Source organism: Oncorhynchus keta, chromosome 19, assembly GCF_023373465.1.
Source record: "Oncorhynchus keta strain PuntledgeMale-10-30-2019 chromosome 19, Oket_V2, whole genome shotgun sequence".
In the NCBI taxonomy this organism is placed as follows: Eukaryota; Metazoa; Chordata; class Actinopteri; order Salmoniformes; family Salmonidae; genus Oncorhynchus; species Oncorhynchus keta.
The window spans coordinates 78004044-78021657 of record NC_068439.1 but is presented as its reverse complement, the minus strand read 5'-3'; the positions used below and the strand labels follow the sequence as shown (position 1 = coordinate 78021657).

The 17614-nt window shown below is 46.1% G+C and overlaps 1 protein-coding gene across 3 annotated transcripts in view; it reads right to left on the bottom strand.

Annotated features, from left to right (window-relative positions):
- LOC118374826 (ryanodine receptor 3-like) overlaps positions 1-17614 on the bottom strand; it is a 251864-nt gene that overhangs the window by 64635 nt on the left and 169615 nt on the right. For all 3 annotated transcript variants that reach the window (XM_052471367.1, XM_052471368.1, XM_052471369.1), the window contains 8 exons: positions 13361-13581; positions 12823-12913; positions 7256-7396; positions 4329-4492; positions 4033-4111; positions 1400-1489; positions 535-669; positions 336-407 (listed from right to left, as the gene is read on the bottom strand). In XM_052471367.1, the coding sequence (XP_052327327.1) occupies positions 336-407; positions 535-669; positions 1400-1489; positions 4033-4111; positions 4329-4492; positions 7256-7396; positions 12823-12913; positions 13361-13581 (993 nt within the window). The remainder of the gene's footprint in view (positions 1-335; positions 408-534; positions 670-1399; positions 1490-4032; positions 4112-4328; positions 4493-7255; positions 7397-12822; positions 12914-13360; positions 13582-17614) is intronic.

Sequence of the window (17614 nt, the reverse complement as noted above, 5' to 3'; positions counted from 1 at the left end):
TAACCACTAGGCTACCTGTCTGAGTGATAGGTTAGTATTATAACCTACCTTCACACTAGGCTACCTGTCTCTAACCACTAGGCTACCTGTCTCTAACCACTAGGCTACCTGTCTCTAACCACTAGGCTACCTGTCTCTAAACACTAGGCTACCTGTCTCTAACCACTAGGCTATCTGTCTCTAACCACTAGGCTACCTGCTCTAACCACCAGGACCCTTATGACGTCATATTACATTATATAGTATCAGAATTTGATAAGAGGGTAAAACGTTCTGGAGGACATTGTTCAATGACATTAACGTAAACAACAGAGCAATTGTTCCATGGCAACAACCTGCAACTCTCTGGATAGAGTAATATTGTTCAGGTCCAAGGGTGGTTCCAGGATGAATTCGTTATCGTTGTCCTGTCAACATTAAAACATAATACAATGAATCAATAACTACAGAAATGGGTGATCTGATGGATCGACATGGGGTGACGTTAGCCATTCAAAAAAATAAAATAAAAACACACACACACACACACACTACCTGAGGGGACTCGGAGATCTTGCTTTGTTTCTCGATGAACATGGCCTCTCCCTCTTTGGTCCTCTCCATGTTCCAACCCATTGCCAGCATGCTCTTTAAAGACTCCTTCACTGGCCAGCGGTATGTTTCCCTCTCCTACACAGGGAGGACACAGGCACACACACTGTGGAAATGACCCTTTTAATTATTTCTGTCACAATTAATACACTAATCTCACGTGACAGATCGCTAGCTAGCTATCTAGCTCGCTAGTGCAAATAAATGTGGTTCTGGATTCTGAGGTTAGTGTTATAGTATCAACAGTACCTTCACACTGAGTGATAGGTTAGTATTATAGTATCAACAGTACCTTCACACTGAGTGATAGGTTAGTATTATAGTATCAACAGTACCTTCACACTGAGTGATAGGTTAGTGTTATAGTATCAACAGTACCTTCACACTGAGTGATAGGTTAGTATTATAGTATCAACAGTACCTTCACACTGAGTGATAGGTTAGTGTTATAGTATCAACAGTACCTTCACACTGAGTGATAGGTTAGTGTTATAGTATCAACAGTACCTTCACACTGAGTGATAGGTTAGTGTTATAGTATCAACAGTACCTTCACACTGAGTGATAGGTTAGTGTTATAGTATCAACAGTACCTTCACACTGAGTGATAGGTTAGTATTATAGTATCAACAGTACCTTCACACTGAGTGATAGATTATTGCTATAGTATCAACAGTACCTTCACACTGAGTGATAGGTTAGTGTTATAGTATCAACAGTACCTTCACACTGAGTGATAGGTTAGTGTTATAGTATCAACAGTACCTTCACACTGAGTGATAGATTATTGCTATAGTATCAACAGTACCTTCTCACTGAGTGATTTATACGGCTTCAGCAGTGGGTGAGTTTTAGCTTTGTCATCCACACTCTCTCCCATTTTCCAACCCGCTGTCACCTTGAAAACAAGAATTAGGCCTTGTTAATCCAGGAGTTAGGCTAGGAATGAGGCCATGTTAGGTATCAACAGTCCTAGGCCAGGATTATTTAGGCCAGGATTTAGGCCAGGAGTTTTAGCTTTGTCATCCACACTCTCTCCCATTTTCCAACCCGCTGTCACCTTGGATTTAGCCTTGCCAGGAGTTTAGGAATGAGGCCATGTTAGGCCAGGAGTTAGGCCAGGATTTAGGCCAGGATTTAGGCCATGTTAGGCCAGGATTTAGGCCAGGAATTAGGCCATGTTAGGCCAGGAGTTAGGCCAGGAATTCGGCGATTTACAGTTTAAGTCGGAAGTTTACATACACCTTAGCCAAATACATTTAAACTCAGTTTTCACAATCCCTGACATTTAATCCTAGTAAAAATTCCCTGTTTTAGGTCAATTAGGATCACCACTTTATTTTAAAATGTGAAATGTCAGAATAATAGTAGAGAATTATTTATATCAGATTTGATTTCTTTAGTCACATTCCCAGTGGGTCAGAAGTTTACATACTGTCACAGCCCCTCCTCTGCAGTGCAGGGGCAGTTCCTCCTGCAGGCAGAGGAGGGTCGTTAGTGATTGGAGTCACCTGGGCTCAGGGTATTTAAACTGCTGCTTCACTAACCACTCGTCTCTCTCTCTCTCTCTGCTCCTACAGGTATGATCCTGTTTTGTTTGTTCCTTTGTGGTTTTGCATAGTTTTCACTCAGTCATTCACACACACAGATTCACGCATCCCTGCACTTTACATACACACTTTACATACACCCTTTACATACACCCTACATTATGACACTTTACATACACCCTTTACATACACCCTACATTATGACACTTTACATACACCCTTTACATACACCCTACATTATGACACTTTACATACACCCTTTACATACACCCTACATTATGACACTTTACATACACCCTTTACATACACCCTACATTATGACACTTTCATTCCTTTTTCTTTGTTTAAAGTTAATAGATTTGGTTTACAATAAAGAACCTTTTTGATTGGCCAATACCTGTTGTTTGTGTCCCCTCACTTTTTGCCACAGGCTATGAGCCGGCCTGTGACAATACACTCAATTAGTATTTGGTAGCATTGCCTTCAAATTGTTTAACTTGGGTCAAATGTTTTGGGTAGCCTTCCACAAGCTTCCCACAATAAAAAGTTGGGTGAATTTTGGCCCATTCCTCCTGACAGAGCTGGTGTAACTGAGTCAGGTTTGTAGGCCTCCTTGCTCACACACGCTTTTTCAGTTTTGCCCACAAATTTGTTATGGGATTGAGGTCAGGGCTTTGTGCTGGCCACTCCAATACCTTGACTTTGTTGTCCTTAAGCATTTTGCCACAACTTTGGAAGTATGCTTGGGGTCATTGTCCATTTGGAAGACCCATTTGCGACCAAGCTTTAACTTCCTGACTGATGTCTTGAGATGTTGCTTCAATATATCCACATAATTTTCCTTCCTCATGTACCATCTATTTTGTGAAGTGCAACAGTCCCTCCTGCAGCAAAGCACCCCCACAACATGATGCTGCCACCCCCGTGCTTCACGGTTGGGATGGTGTTCTTCGGCTTGCAAGCCTCCCTCTTTGTCCTCCAAACATAACGATGGTCATTATGGCCAAACAGTTCTATTTTTGTTTCATCAGATAAGAGGACATTTCTCCAAAAAGTATGATCTTTGTCCCCATGTGCAGATGCAAACCGTAGTCTGGCTTTTTTATGGCGGTTTTGGAGCAGTGGCTTCTTCCTTGCTGAGCGGCCTTTCAGGTTATGTCGATATAGGACTCGTTTTTCTGTGGATATAGATACTTTTGTACCTGTTTCCTCCAGCATCTTCACAAGGTCCTTTGCTGTTGTTCTGGGATTGATTTGCACTTTTCGCACCAAAGTACGTTCATCTCTAGGAGACAGAACGTGTCTCCTTCCTGAGCGGTATGACGGCTGTGTGGACCCATGGTGTTTATACTTGCGCACTATTGTTGTACAGATGAATGTGGTATCTTCAGGCATTCAGATTTTTGTCTTGGCTGATTTCTTTTGATTTTCCCATGATGTCAAGCAAAGAGGCACTGAGTTTGAAGGTAGGCCTTGAAATACATCCACAGGTACACCTCCAAGTGACTCAAATTATGTCAATTAGCCTATCAGAAGCTTCTAAAGCCATGACATAATTTTCTGGAATTTTCCAATCTGTTTAAAGGCACAGTCAACTTAGTGTATGTAAACTTCTGACTCACTGGAATTGTGATACAGTGAATTATAAGTGAAATAATCTGTCTGTAAACAATTGTTGGAAAAATGTTGTGTCATGCAAAAAGTAGATGCCCTAACCGACTTGCCAAAACTATAGTTTCTTAAGAAGACATTTGTGGAGTGGTTGAAAAACAAGTTTTAATGACTCCAACCTAAGTTTATGTAAACTTCCGACTACAACTGTATATACCTTACATTTAAACTTGTACACAGGAAAGACAGTGTCTGAACCTAGTTGTTGAGGTTACAGTACCTTCTCTGAGGACCACTTGACATGGGAATGCTCTGCAAACTTGTTGGCAATATAGTCCAGTTTCTCTGGAAGGGAAATACTAGAAAGAAGGAGACAGACACCACTGTTAGTCCTTCCCTTCAATACAGCCTAGACATCTAGTGCAGTAAGGGCGAGTCTCACTCTGCTCCCATCTTTTAGTCCTATATGGTGTCATGTGTGTTCTGGGGATTCTGACCTCCATGTCCTAGTTTTGGTCATTTGTGTTCAATAAGAGCTTTTAAATGTCAAAGTCTCTCTCTCCCTGGGCCACTTACTTGGCAGTGTTGATGGGTTTGGGGTCGAAGTTGCCGTGTGCATCCACAGACGCCTGCTTCTCCAGGGTGGCACCAGGGCTGGCATCCACATAGTCAGGTGGCAACGCCCCAGCGGTAGCACTCAGACAGGCCATGCCAGTCTTGAACAGGTCAGAGTCAAACTTCTGTATGGGGGGAGACAGAGACAGGGGAGACAGAGGGGTGAGGTAATACATAGAGACAGGGGGAGACAGAGTGGTGAGGTAACACATAGAGACAGGGGAGACAGAGTGGTGAGGTAATAAATAGAGACAGGGGAGACAGAGGGGTGAGGTAATACATAGAGACAGGGGAGACAGAGTGGTGAGGTAATAAATAGAGACAGAGGGGTGAGGTAATACATAGAGACAGGGGAGACAGAGGGGTGAGGTAATAAATAGAGACAGAGGGGTGAGGTAATAAATAGAGACAGAGGGGTGAGGTAATAAATAGAGATAGGGGGAGACAGAGTGGTGAGGTAATAAATAGAGACAGGGGAGACAGAGGGGTGAGGTAATACATAGAGACAGGGGAGACAGAGTGGTGAGGTAATAAATAGAGACAGGGGGAGACAGAGGGGTGAGGTAATACATAGAGACAGGGGAGACAGAGTGGTGAGGTAATAAATAGAGACAGGGGGAGACAGAGGGGTGAGGTAATACATAGAGACAGGGGAGACAGAGGGGTGAGGTAATAAATAGAGACAGGGGAGACAGAGTGGTGAGGTAACACATAGAGACAGGGGGAGACAGAGGGGTGAGGTAATAAATAGAGACAGAGGGGTGAGGTAATACATAGAGACAGGGGAGACAGAGGGGTGAGGTAATAAATAGAGACAGAGGGGTGAGGTAATAAATAGAGACAGAGGGGTGAGGTAATAAATAGAGACAGGGGGGTGAGGTAATACATAGAGACAGGGGAGACAGAGGGGTGAGGTAATAAATAGAGACAGAGGGGTGAGGTAATAAATAGAGACAGGGGGGTGAGGTAATAAATAGAGACAGGGGGGTGAGGTAATAAATAGAGACAGGGGAGACAGAGGGGTGAGGTAATAAATAGAGACAGAGGGGTGAGGTAACAAATAGAGACAGAGGGGTGAGGTAACAAATAGAGACAGAGGGGTGAGGTAATAAATAGTGACAGAGGGGTGAGGTAATAAATAGAGACAGAGGGGTGAGGTAATAAATAGAGACAGGGGAGACAGAGGGGTGAGGTAATAAATAGAGACAGAGGGGTGAGGTAACAAATAGAGACAGAGGGGTGAGGTAATAAATAGAGACAGAGGGGTGAGGTAATAAATAGAGACAGAGGGTGAGGTAATAAATAGAGACAGAGGGGTGAGGTAATAAATAGAGACAGAGGGTGAGGTAATAAATAGAGACAGAGGGGTGAGGTAATAAATGGAGACAGAGGGGTGAGGTAATAAATAGAGACAGAGGGGTGAGGTAATAAATAGAGACAGAGGGGTGAGGTAATAAATAGAGACAGAGGGGTGAGGTAATAAATAGAGACAGAGGGGTGAGGTAATAAATAGATATTAGAAAGCTTCCAGACTATCTGTTACTTTATCTCTTTCTCTCGTTCTATCTCTCTCTGCTGCTCTCTTAGACAGGGGCAGTTGGGTCAAAAGAGGACAGACAGAGAGAGAGAGAGAGAGAGAGAGAGAGAGAGAGAGAGAGGGGAGCAGAATGAGGAAGAGAGAGCGAGAGGTAGAGAAGGGCATAGGGGGAGAGAGAGAGAAACACTGCAGAGCCACATAGCAGTGATCTGTCACAGTCTGATAAATGATTAATCTATTTCATATTTCAGCGACACTCCAGCTCGGTTCACAGTCCTCTTCCACTGTGTTTCTCTCTCTCTCTTTCTTTCTCTCTCTCATTCACACTACCAGGAATCTGTTACCTAGAGAGACATTCACACTACCAGGAATATGTTACCAAGAGAGACACTCACACAACCAGGAATCTGTTACCTAGAGAGACACTCACACTACCAGGAATCTGTTACCTAGAGAGACACTCACACTACCAGGAATCTGTTACCTAGAGAGATACTAACACTACCAGGAATCTGTTACCTATAGACACACTCACACTACCAGGAATCTGTTACCTATAGACAAACTCACACTACCAGGAATCTGTTACCAAGAGAGACACTCACACTACCAGGAATCTGTTACCAAGAGAGACACTCACACTACCAGGAATCTGTTACCAAGAGAGACACTCACACTACCAGGAATCTGTTACCAAGAGAGACACTCACACTACCAGGAATCTGTTACCTAGAGAGACACTCACACTACCAGGAATCTGTTACCTAGAGAGACACTCACACTACCAGGAATATGTTACCTAGAGAGACACTCACACTACCAGGAATCTGTTACCTAGAGAGACACTCACACTACCAGGAATCTGTTACCTAGAGAGACACTCACACTACCAGGAATCTGTTACCTAGAGAGACACTCACACTACCAGGAATCTGTTACCTAGAGAGGCACTCACACTACCAGGAATCTGTTACCTAGAGAGACACTCACACTACCAGGAATCTGTTACCTAGAGAGACACTCACACTACCAGGAATCTGTTACCTAGAGAGACACTCACACTACCTGGAATCTGTTACCTAGAGAGACACTCACACTACCAGGAATCTGTTACCTAGAGAGACACTCACACTACCAGGAATCTGTTACCTAGAGACACACTCACACTACCAGGAATCTGTTACCTAGAGAGACACTCACACTACCAGGAATCTGTTACCTAGATGCAAGTCAGTCGGGCGTAAAGTAATGTACTGTAACCCCTTAAGCCTTCATTAGCATCCTATTAAAGCAGAGCTGAGGGACAACACAGGGTCTGTAGGCTACACATAACAGTACCGTCCGTCTGTACCTTCGTTGAGAGGGAGTCGAATATTCCCCAGAAGAGTTTCTTGGTGAGCAGCAGTTCTTCGTCCGAGGCCATGCCGGAGCTCCCCAGCCCCGAGGGAAGACAGTAGTACTTCCAGCTCTGCTCATAGTGTTCAGTCAACAGCTGGAGGAAACACAAAGAGACAACAGTTGACTAGTGTTGACAAACCCTCAAGTCCCCTTGATGATAGATATAGCAGCTCAGTGCTGATGTAAACCAGGGTAATGATATGATTGGTATTTCAGAGCTGTGAGACTGTCATAAACACATCTTATTAGGAGAGGATGAAGCTCGTGACAGCTTGTCCTTTTTAAACATTTCCTCTGTGGCAACGGTCAGCAACACAAACAAACTGTTCTTATGGTCATTCTCCTGTCACACGGAGAAGGAGAGTTATCTTACCCTGAGTGGCACCTTGCAGTACTCTGTGAGAATGGGATCTTACCCTGAGTGGCATCTTGTACTCTGTGAGAATGGGATCTCACCCTGAGTGGCACCTTGCAGTACTCTGTGAGAATGGGATCTTACCCTGAGTGGCACCTTGCAGTACTCTGTGAGAATGGGATCTCACCCTGAGTGGCACCTTGCAGTACTCTGTGAGAATGGGATCTTACCCTGAGTGGCACCTTGCAGTACTCTGTGAGAATGGGATCTTACCCTGAGTGGCATCTTGCAGTACTCTGTGAGAATGGGATCTTACCCTGAGTGGCATCTTGTACTCTGTGAGAATGGGATCTTACCCTGAGTGGCATCTTGTACTCTGTGAGAATGGGATCTCACCCTGAGTGGCATCTTGTACTCTGTGAGAATGGGATCTTACCCTGAGGGGCATCTTGCAGTACTCTGTGAGAATGGGATCTTACCCTGAGTGGCATCTTGCAGTACTCTGTGAGAATGGGATCTTACCCTGAGTGGCATCTTGTACTCTGTGAGAATGGGATCTTACCCTGAGTGGCATCTTGTACTCTGTGAGAATGGGATCTTACCCTGAGTGGCATCTTGTACTCTGTGAGAATGGGATCTCACCCTGAGTGGCATCTTGTACTCTGTGAGAATGGGATCTTACCCTGAGGGGCATCTTGCAGTACTCTGTGAGCATGGGATCTTACCCTGAGGGGCATCATGCAGTACTCTGTGAGAATGGGATCTTACCCTGAGTGGCATCTTGCAGTACTCTGTGAGAATGGGATCTTACCCTGAGGGGCATCTTGCAGTACTCTGTGAGCATGGGATCTTACCCTGAGTGGCATCTTGTACTCTGTGAGAATGGGATCTTACCCTGAGTGGCATCTTGCAGTACTCTGTGAGAATGGGATCTTACCCTGAGGGGCATCTTGCAGTACTCTGTGAGCATGGGATCTTACCCTGAGGGGCATCATGCAGTACTCTGTGAGAATGGGATCTTACCCTGAGTGGCATCTTGCAGTACTCTGTGAGCATGGGATTTTACCCTGAGTGGCATCTTGTACTCTGTGAGAATGGGATCTTACCCTGAGTGGCACCTTGCAGTACTCTGTGAGCATGGGATCTTACCCTGAGTGGCATCTTGCAGTACTCTGTGAGCATGGGATCTTACCCTGAGTGGCATCTTGCAGTACTCTGTGAGAATGGCATCTTGCAGTACTCTGTGAGAATGGCATCTTACCCTGAGTGGCATCTTGCAGTACTCTGTGAGAATGGGATCTTACCCTGAGTGGCATCTTGCAGTACTCTGTGAGCATGGGATCTTACCCTGAGTGGCATCTTGCAGTACTCTGTGAGAATGGGATCTTACCCTGAGTGGCATCTTGCAGTACTCTGTGAGAATGGGATCTTACCCTGAGTGGCATCTTGCAGTACTCTGTGAGAATGGGATCTCACCCTGAGTGGCACCTTGCAGTACTCTGTGAGCATGGGATCTTACCCTGAGTGGCATCTTGCAGTACTCTGTGAGAATGGGATCTTACCCTGAGTGGCATCTTGCAGTACTCTGTGAGAATGGGATCTTACCCTGAGTGGCATCTTGCAGTACTCTGTGAGAATGGGATCTTACCCTGAGTGGCATCTTGCAGTACTCTGTGAGAATGGGATCTTACCCTGAGTGGCATCTTGCAGTACTCTGTGAGAATGGGATCTTACCCTGAGTGGCATCTTGCAGTACTCTGTGAGAATGGGATCTTACCCTGAGTGGCATCTTGCAGTACTCTGTGAGAATGGGATCTTACCCTGCAGAGTGGCACCTTGCAGTACTCTGTGAGAATGGGATCTTACCCTGAGTGGCATCTTGCAGTACTCTGTGAGAATGGGATCTTACCCTGAGTGGCATCTTGCAGTACTCTGTGAGAATGGGATCTTACCCTGAGTGGCATCTTGCAGTACTCTGTGAGAATGGGATCTTACCCTGAGTGGCATCTTGCAGTACTCTGTGAGAATGGGATCTTACCCTGAGTGGCATCTTGCAGTACTCTGTGAGCATGGGATCTTACCCTGAGTGGCACCTTGCAGTACTCTGTGAGAATGGGATCTTACCCTGAGTGGCATCTTGCAGTACTCTGTGAGAATGGGATCTTACCCTGAGTGGCACCTTGCAGTACTCTGTGAGAATGGGATCTTACCCTGAGTGGCATCTTGCAGTACTCTGTGAGAATGGGATCTTACCCTGAGTGGCACCTTGCAGTACTCTGTGAGAATGGGATCTTACCCTGAGTGGCATCTTGCAGTACTCTGTGAGCATGGGATCTTACCCTGAGTGGCACCTTGCAGTACTCTGTGAGAATGGGATCTTACCCTGAGTGGCATCTTGCAGTACTCTGTGAGAATGGGATCTTACCCTGAGTGGCACCTTGCAGTACTCTGTGAGAATGGGATCTTACCCTGAGTGGCATCTTGCAGTACTCTGTGAGAATGGGATCTTACCCTGAGTGGCACCTTGCAGTACTCTGTGAGAATGGGATCTTACCCTGAGTGGCATCTTGCAGTACTCTGTGAGAATGGGATCTTACCCTGAGTGGCATCTTGCAGTACTCTGTGAGAATGGGATCTTACCCTGAGTGGCATCTTGCAGTACTCTGTGAGCATGGCATCTTACCCTGAGTGGCATCTTGCAGTACTCTGTGAGAATGGGATCTTACCCTGAGTGGCATCTTGCAGTACTCTGTGAGAATGGGATCTTACCCTGAGTGGCATCTTGCAGTACTCTGTGAGAATGGGATCTTACCCTGAGTGGCATCTTGCAGTACTCTGTGAGAATGGGATCTTACCCTGAGTGGCATCTTGCAGTACTCTGTGAGCATGGCATCTTACCCTGAGTGGCATCTTGCAGTACTCTGTGAGAATGGGATCTTACCCTGAGTGGCATCTTGCAGTACTCTGTGAGCATGGCATCTTACCCTGAGTGGCATCTTGCAGTACTCTGTGAGAATGGGATCTTACCCTGAGTGGCATCTTGCAGTACTCTGTGAGAATGGGATCTTACCCTGAGTGGCATCTTGCAGTACTCTGTGAGAATGGGATCTTACCCTGAGTGGCATCTTGCAGTACTCTGTGAGAATGGGATCTTACCCTGAGTGGCATCTTGCAGTACTCTGTGAGAATGGGATCTTACCCTGAGTGGCATCTTGTACTCTGTGAGAATGGGATCTTACCCTGAGTGGCATCTTGCAGTACTCTGTGAGAATGGGATCTTACCCTGAGTGGCATCTTGCAGTACTCTGTGAGAATGGGATCTTACCCTGAGTGGCATCTTGCAGTACTCTGTGAGAATGGGATCTTACCCTGAGTGGCATCTTGCAGTACTCTGTGAGAATGGGATCTTACCCTGAGTGGCATCTTGCAGTACTCTGTGAGAATGGGATCTTACCCTGAGTGGCATCTTGCAGTACTCTGTGAGAATGGGATCTTACCCTGAGGGGCATCTTGCAGTACTCTGTGAGAATGGGATCTTACCCTGAGTGGCATCTTGCAGTACTCTGTGAGAATGGGATCTTACCCTGAGTGGCATCTTGCAGTACTCTGTGAGAATGGGATCTTACCCTGAGTGGCATCTTGCAGTACTCTGTGAGAATGGGATCTTACCCTGAGTGGCATCTTGCAGTACTCTGTGAGAATGGCATCTTACCCTGAGTGGCATCTTGTACTCTGTGAGCATGGGATCTTACCCTGAGTGGCATCTTGCAGTACTCTGTGAGAATGGGATCTTACCCTGAGTGGCATCTTGCAGTACTCTGTGAGCATGGCATCTTACCCTGAGTGGCATCTTGCAGTACTCTGTGAGAATGGGATCTTACCCTGAGTGGCATCTTGCAGTACTCTGTGAGAATGGGATCTTACCCTGAGTGGCATCTTGCAGTACTCTGTGAGAATGGGATCTTACCCTGAGTGGCATCTTGCAGTATTCTGTGAGAATGGCATCTTACCCTGAGTGGCATCTTGCAGTACTCTGTGAGAATGGGATCTTACCCTGAGTGGCATCTTGTACTCTGTGAGAATGGGATCTTACCCTGAGTGGCATCTTGCAGTACTCTGTGAGAATGGGATCTTACCCTGAGTGGCATCTTGCAGTACTCTGTGAGAATGGGATCTTACCCTGAGTGGCATCTTGCAGTACTCTGTGAGAATGGGATCTTACCCTGAGTGGCATCTTGCAGTATTCTGTGAGCATGGGATCTTACCCTGAGTGGCATCTTGCAGTACTCTGTGAGAATGGGATCTTACCCTGAGTGGCATCTTGCAGTACTCTGTGAGAATGGGATCTTACCCTGAGTGGCATCTTGCAGTACTCTGTGAGAATGGGATCTTACCCTGAGTGGCATCTTGCAGTACTCTGTGAGCATGGGATCTTACCCTGAGGGGCATCTTGCAGTATTCTGTGAGAATGGCATCTTACCCTGAGTGGCATCTTGCAGTACTCTGTGAGAATGGGATCTTACCCTGAGTGGCATCTTGTACTCTGTGAGAATGGGATCTTACCCTGAGTGGCATCTTGCAGTACTCTGTGAGAATGGGATCTTACCCTGAGTGGCATCTTGCAGTACTCTGTGAGAATGGGATCTTACCCTGAGTGGCATCTTGCAGTACTCTGTGAGAATGGGATCTTACCCTGAGTGGCATCTTGCAGTATTCTGTGAGCATGGGATCTTACCCTGAGTGGCATCTTGCAGTACTCTGTGAGAATGGGATCTTACCCTGAGTGGCATCTTGCAGTACTCTGTGAGAATGGGATCTTACCCTGAGTGGCATCTTGCAGTACTCTGTGAGAATGGGATCTTACCCTGAGTGGCATCTTGCAGTACTCTGTGAGAATGGGATCTTACCCTGAGGGGCATCTTGCAGTACTCTGTGAGAATGGGATCTTACCCTGAGTGGCATCTTGCAGTACTCTGTGAGAATGGGATCTTACCCTGAGGGGCATCTTGCAGTACTCTGTGAGAATGGGATCTTACCCTGAGTGGCATCTTGCAGTACTCTGTGAGAATGGGATCTTACCCTGAGTGGCATCTTGCAGTACTCTGTGAGAATGGGATCTTACCCTGAGTGGCATCTTGCAGTACTCTGTGAGAATGGGATCTTACCCTGAGTGGCATCTTGCAGTATTCTGTGAGCAGGGGAACATCGAACACCAGACGTCTCAGCAGCTGTTGCATCATGGAAGGACGCAGGTGTCTGTAGGGCAGCAGGGGAAAGAGAGAGCTGTGATTGACACACAGTCAAATACGAACATATCTCAGGTTGGAATATTAGGCTCTAACTAGGGTTGAAAGTGTCAGTAACTTTTACAAAATTCCCAGTTGGAAGATTCCCAGAATCAGGGAATAAGCCGTGAATACTCCGACTTCTACCGTAAAAATGTTTTGGGGTGAAAGCTCTGCTATAAAGCTACCACAGTTACAGATTGGTTGATCATTGTCATGACAACACCACAGTTACAGATTGGTTGGTCATTGTCATGACAACACCGCAGCTACAGATTGGTTGATCATTGTCATGACAACACCGCAGCTACAGATTGGTTGATCGTTGTCATGACAACACAGCAGTTACAGCAGAGCCCAGGGCATCAACAGAGCCTTAGAGGTTTATAACATGGTGCTAGTCTGTGTTAGTTCTTACTTGCAGATGGCAAGAAGACACTCCTCGATAGAGTCTCTCTGGGCCTTGGTGAGGGAGCGGCCCTTGGACAGCCGATAGATAGTGTGGAGGGTAGAGTCGATGAGCGCTGCGTAGTGCTCCGTGCCCGAGAAGTGGCCAGCACACCTGGTCAGCAGGGGAAGCAGGGCCGAACCGATGTACCTGTTCATGGCCAGAGCTGTCTCTGTGGTGCTTAGCACATCCTACAGGCCAGAGAGGATAGACCAGAGGTCAACAGACTGACATGTTAGTGAATGACAGAGGATAGACCAGAGGACAGACTGACATGTTACTGAATGACAGAGGATAGACCAGAGGTCAACAGACTGACATGTTAGTGAATGACAGAGGATAGACCAGAGGTCAGACTGACATGTTAGTGAATGACAGAGGATAGACCAGAGGTCAACAGACTGACATGTTAGTGAATGACAGAGGATAGACCAGAGGTCAACAGACTGACATGTTAGTGAATGACAGAGGATAGACCAGAGGTCAACAGACTGACATGTTAGTGAATGACAGAGGATAGACCAGAGGTCAACAGACTGACATGTTAGTGAATGACAGAGGATAGACCAGAGGTCAACAGACTGACATGTTAGTGAATGACAGAGGATAGACCAGAGGTCAACAGACTGACATGTTAGTGAATGACAGAGGATAGACCAGAGGTCAACAGACTGACATGTTAGTGAATGACAGAGGATAGACCAGAGGTCAACAGACTGACATATATAGACTGAGGATAGTCCTTCTGTAGCTCAGTTGGTAGAGCATGGCGCTTGTAACGCCAGGGTAGTGGGTTCGATCCCGGGACCACCCATACGTAGAATGTATGCACACATGACTGTAAGTCGCTTTGGATAAAGCGTCTGCTAAATGGCATATATTATTATTATTATAGGTCAACAGACTGACATGTTAGTGAATGACAGAGGATAGACCAGAGGTCAACAGACTGACATGTTAGTGAATGACGGAGGATAGACCAGAGGTCAGACTGACATGTTAGTGAATGACAGAGGATAGACCAGAGGTCAACAGACTGACATGTTAGTGAATGACAGAGGATAGACCAGAGGTCAGACTGACATGTTAGTGAATGACAGAGGATAGACCAGAGGTCAACAGACTGACATGTTAGTGAATGACAGAGGATAGACCAGAGGTCAACAGACTGACATGTTAGTGAATGACAGAGGATAGACCAGAGGTCAGACTGACATGTTAGTGAATGACAGAGGATAGACCAGAGGTCAACAGACTGACATGTTAGTGAATGACAGAGGATAGACCAGAGGTCAGACTGACATGTTAGTGAATGACAGAGGATAGACCAGAGGTCAGACTGACATGTTAGTGAATGACAGAGGATAGACCAGAGGTCAACAGACTGACATGTTAGTGAATGACAGAGGATAGACCAGAGGTCAGACTGACATGTTAGTGAATGACAGAGGATAGACCAGAGGTCAACAGACTGACATGTTAGTGAATGACAGAGGATAGACCAGAGGTCAGACTGACATGTTAGTGAATGACAGAGGATAGACCAGAGGTCAGACTGACATGTTAGTGAATGACAGAGGATAGACCAGAGGTCAACAGACTGACATGTTAGTGAATGACAGAGGATAGACCAGAGGTCAACAGACTGACATGTTAGTGAATGACAGAGGATAGACCAGAGGTCAACAGACTGACATGTTAGTGAATGACAGAGGATAGACCAGAGGTCAACAGACTGACATGTTAGTGAATGACAGAGGATAGACCAGAGGTCAGACTGACATGTTAGTGAATGACAGAGGATAGACCAGAGGTCAACAGACTGACATGTTAGTGAATGACAGAGGATAGACCAGAGGTCAGACTGACATGTTAGTGAATGACAGAGGATAGACCAGAGGTCAGACTGACATGTTAGTGAATGACAGAGGATAGACCAGAGGTCAACAGACTGACATGTTAGTGAATGACAGAGGATAGACCAGAGGTCAGACTGACATGTTAGTGAATGACAGAGGATAGACCAGAGGTCAACAGACTGACATGTTAGTGAATGACAGAGGATAGACCAGAGGTCAGACTGACATGTTAGTGAATGACAGAGGATAGACCAGAGGTCAGACTGACATGTTAGTGAATGACAGAGGATAGACCAGAGGTCAGACTGACATGTTAGTGAATGACAGAGGATAGACCAGAGGTCAACAGACTGACATGTTAGTGAATGACAGAGGATAGACCAGAGGTCAGACTGACATGTTAGTGAATGACAGAGGATAGACCAGAGGTCAACAGACTGACATGTTAGTGAATGACAGAGGATAGACCAGAGGTCAACAGACTGACATGTTAGTGAATGACAGAGGATAGACCAGAGGTCAGACTGACATGTTAGTGAATGACAGAGGATAGACCAGAGGTCAACAGACTGACATGTTAGTGAATGACAGAGGATAGACCAGAGGTCAGACTGACATGTTAGTGAATGACAGAGGATAGACCAGAGGTCAGACTGACATGTTAGTGAATGACAGAGGATAGACCAGAGGTCAACAGACTGACATGTTAGTGAATGACAGAGGATAGACCAGAGGTCAGACTGACATGTTAGTGAATGACAGAGGATAGACCAGAGGTCAACAGACTGACATGTTAGTGAATGACAGAGGATAGACCAGAGGTCAGACTGACATGTTAGTGAATGACGGAGGATAGACCAGAGGTCAGACTGACATGTTAGTGAATGACAGAGGATAGACCAGAGGTCAACAGACTGACATGTTAGTGAATGACAGAGGATAGACCAGAGGTCAGACTGACATGTTAGTGAATGACAGAGGATAGACCAGAGGTCAACAGACTGACATGTTAGTGAATGACAGAGGATAGACCAGAGGTCAACCCCAACACTTGACCTCTTGACTCCTTGAAGTACGGTTGTATCATGCTGAGTTTCTCCCTAAAGCATCACTACAATGTGACTACAATCCTCACAAACCACTGATTCTGGACATCTACAGGCTGTAATAGTTTTTTTATTTACATTTTATTTAAAAAAATTGTTTTTTACCTTGTCAGCTCGGGGATTCGGTCTAGCAAAGTCCAACGCTCTAAACCACTAGGCTACCTGCCTCTAAACCACTAGGCTACCTGCCTCTAAACCACTAGGCTACCTGCCTCTAAACCACTAGGCTACCTGCCTCTAATCCACTAGGCTACCTGCCTCTAAACCACTAGGCTACCTGCCTCTAAACCACTAGGCTACCTGCCTCTAAACCACTAGGCTACCTGCCTCTAAACCACTAGGCTACCTGCCTCTAAACCACTAGGCTACCTGCCTCTAAACCACTAGGCTACCTGCCTCTAAACCACTAGGCTACCTGCCTCTAAACCACTAGGCTACCTGCCTCTAAACCACTAGGCTACCTGCCTCTAAACCACTAGGCTACCTGCCTCTAAACCACTAGGCTAACTGCCTCTAAACCACTAGGCTACCTGTCTCTAAACCACTAGGCTACCTGCCTCTAAACCACTAGGCTACCTGCCTCTAAACCACTAGGCTACCTGCCTCTAAACCACTAGGCTACCTGCCTCTAAACCACTAGGCTACCTGCCTCTAAACCACTAGGCTACCTGCCTCTAAACCACTAGGCTACCTGCCGCCCCAACCTAGCAGGTTCCAACATAGCACCAACCCACCCGTTCAGCTTAACAACTATTCATTAGAGCTGGGCTGAAAGAAAAGCCGTCCCACCCAACAACTCTCCAGGACCAACGGTTGGTGACTGACTAACCACCGTTATGCACAACTATTAGAGAGAATCTCGGCATGTCAAGGACACAAACATGAATCAAAGGACTGAGTTCGGTTCCACCTGTGTGTTAGACATTATCCCTGAGGTCACAGTGACCTCTAAGGCAGACGGTTTCAGCAGGCATTGAGATAAATGGGGACTGTCAGCATCGCTTTCTCTCTCTCCCAAGTGATTATGGTCCCATGGCAACGGTCTCCCATGGCTACAGTTTCCGTGCCAGCGTGGGGAATACTAATCCTCCCCCACAGGACCAGATGGAGCTGGGATGAAAGAAGTTTTATCTTATTTTTTAAAGGATGAGTAAACTGAACTAAGGTTTATCAAACAGACTTTTCTTGTTTTGATGGATCCACAACGAACTTGATTAACATTGATCCACATTGAACTTGATTAACATGGATTCACATTG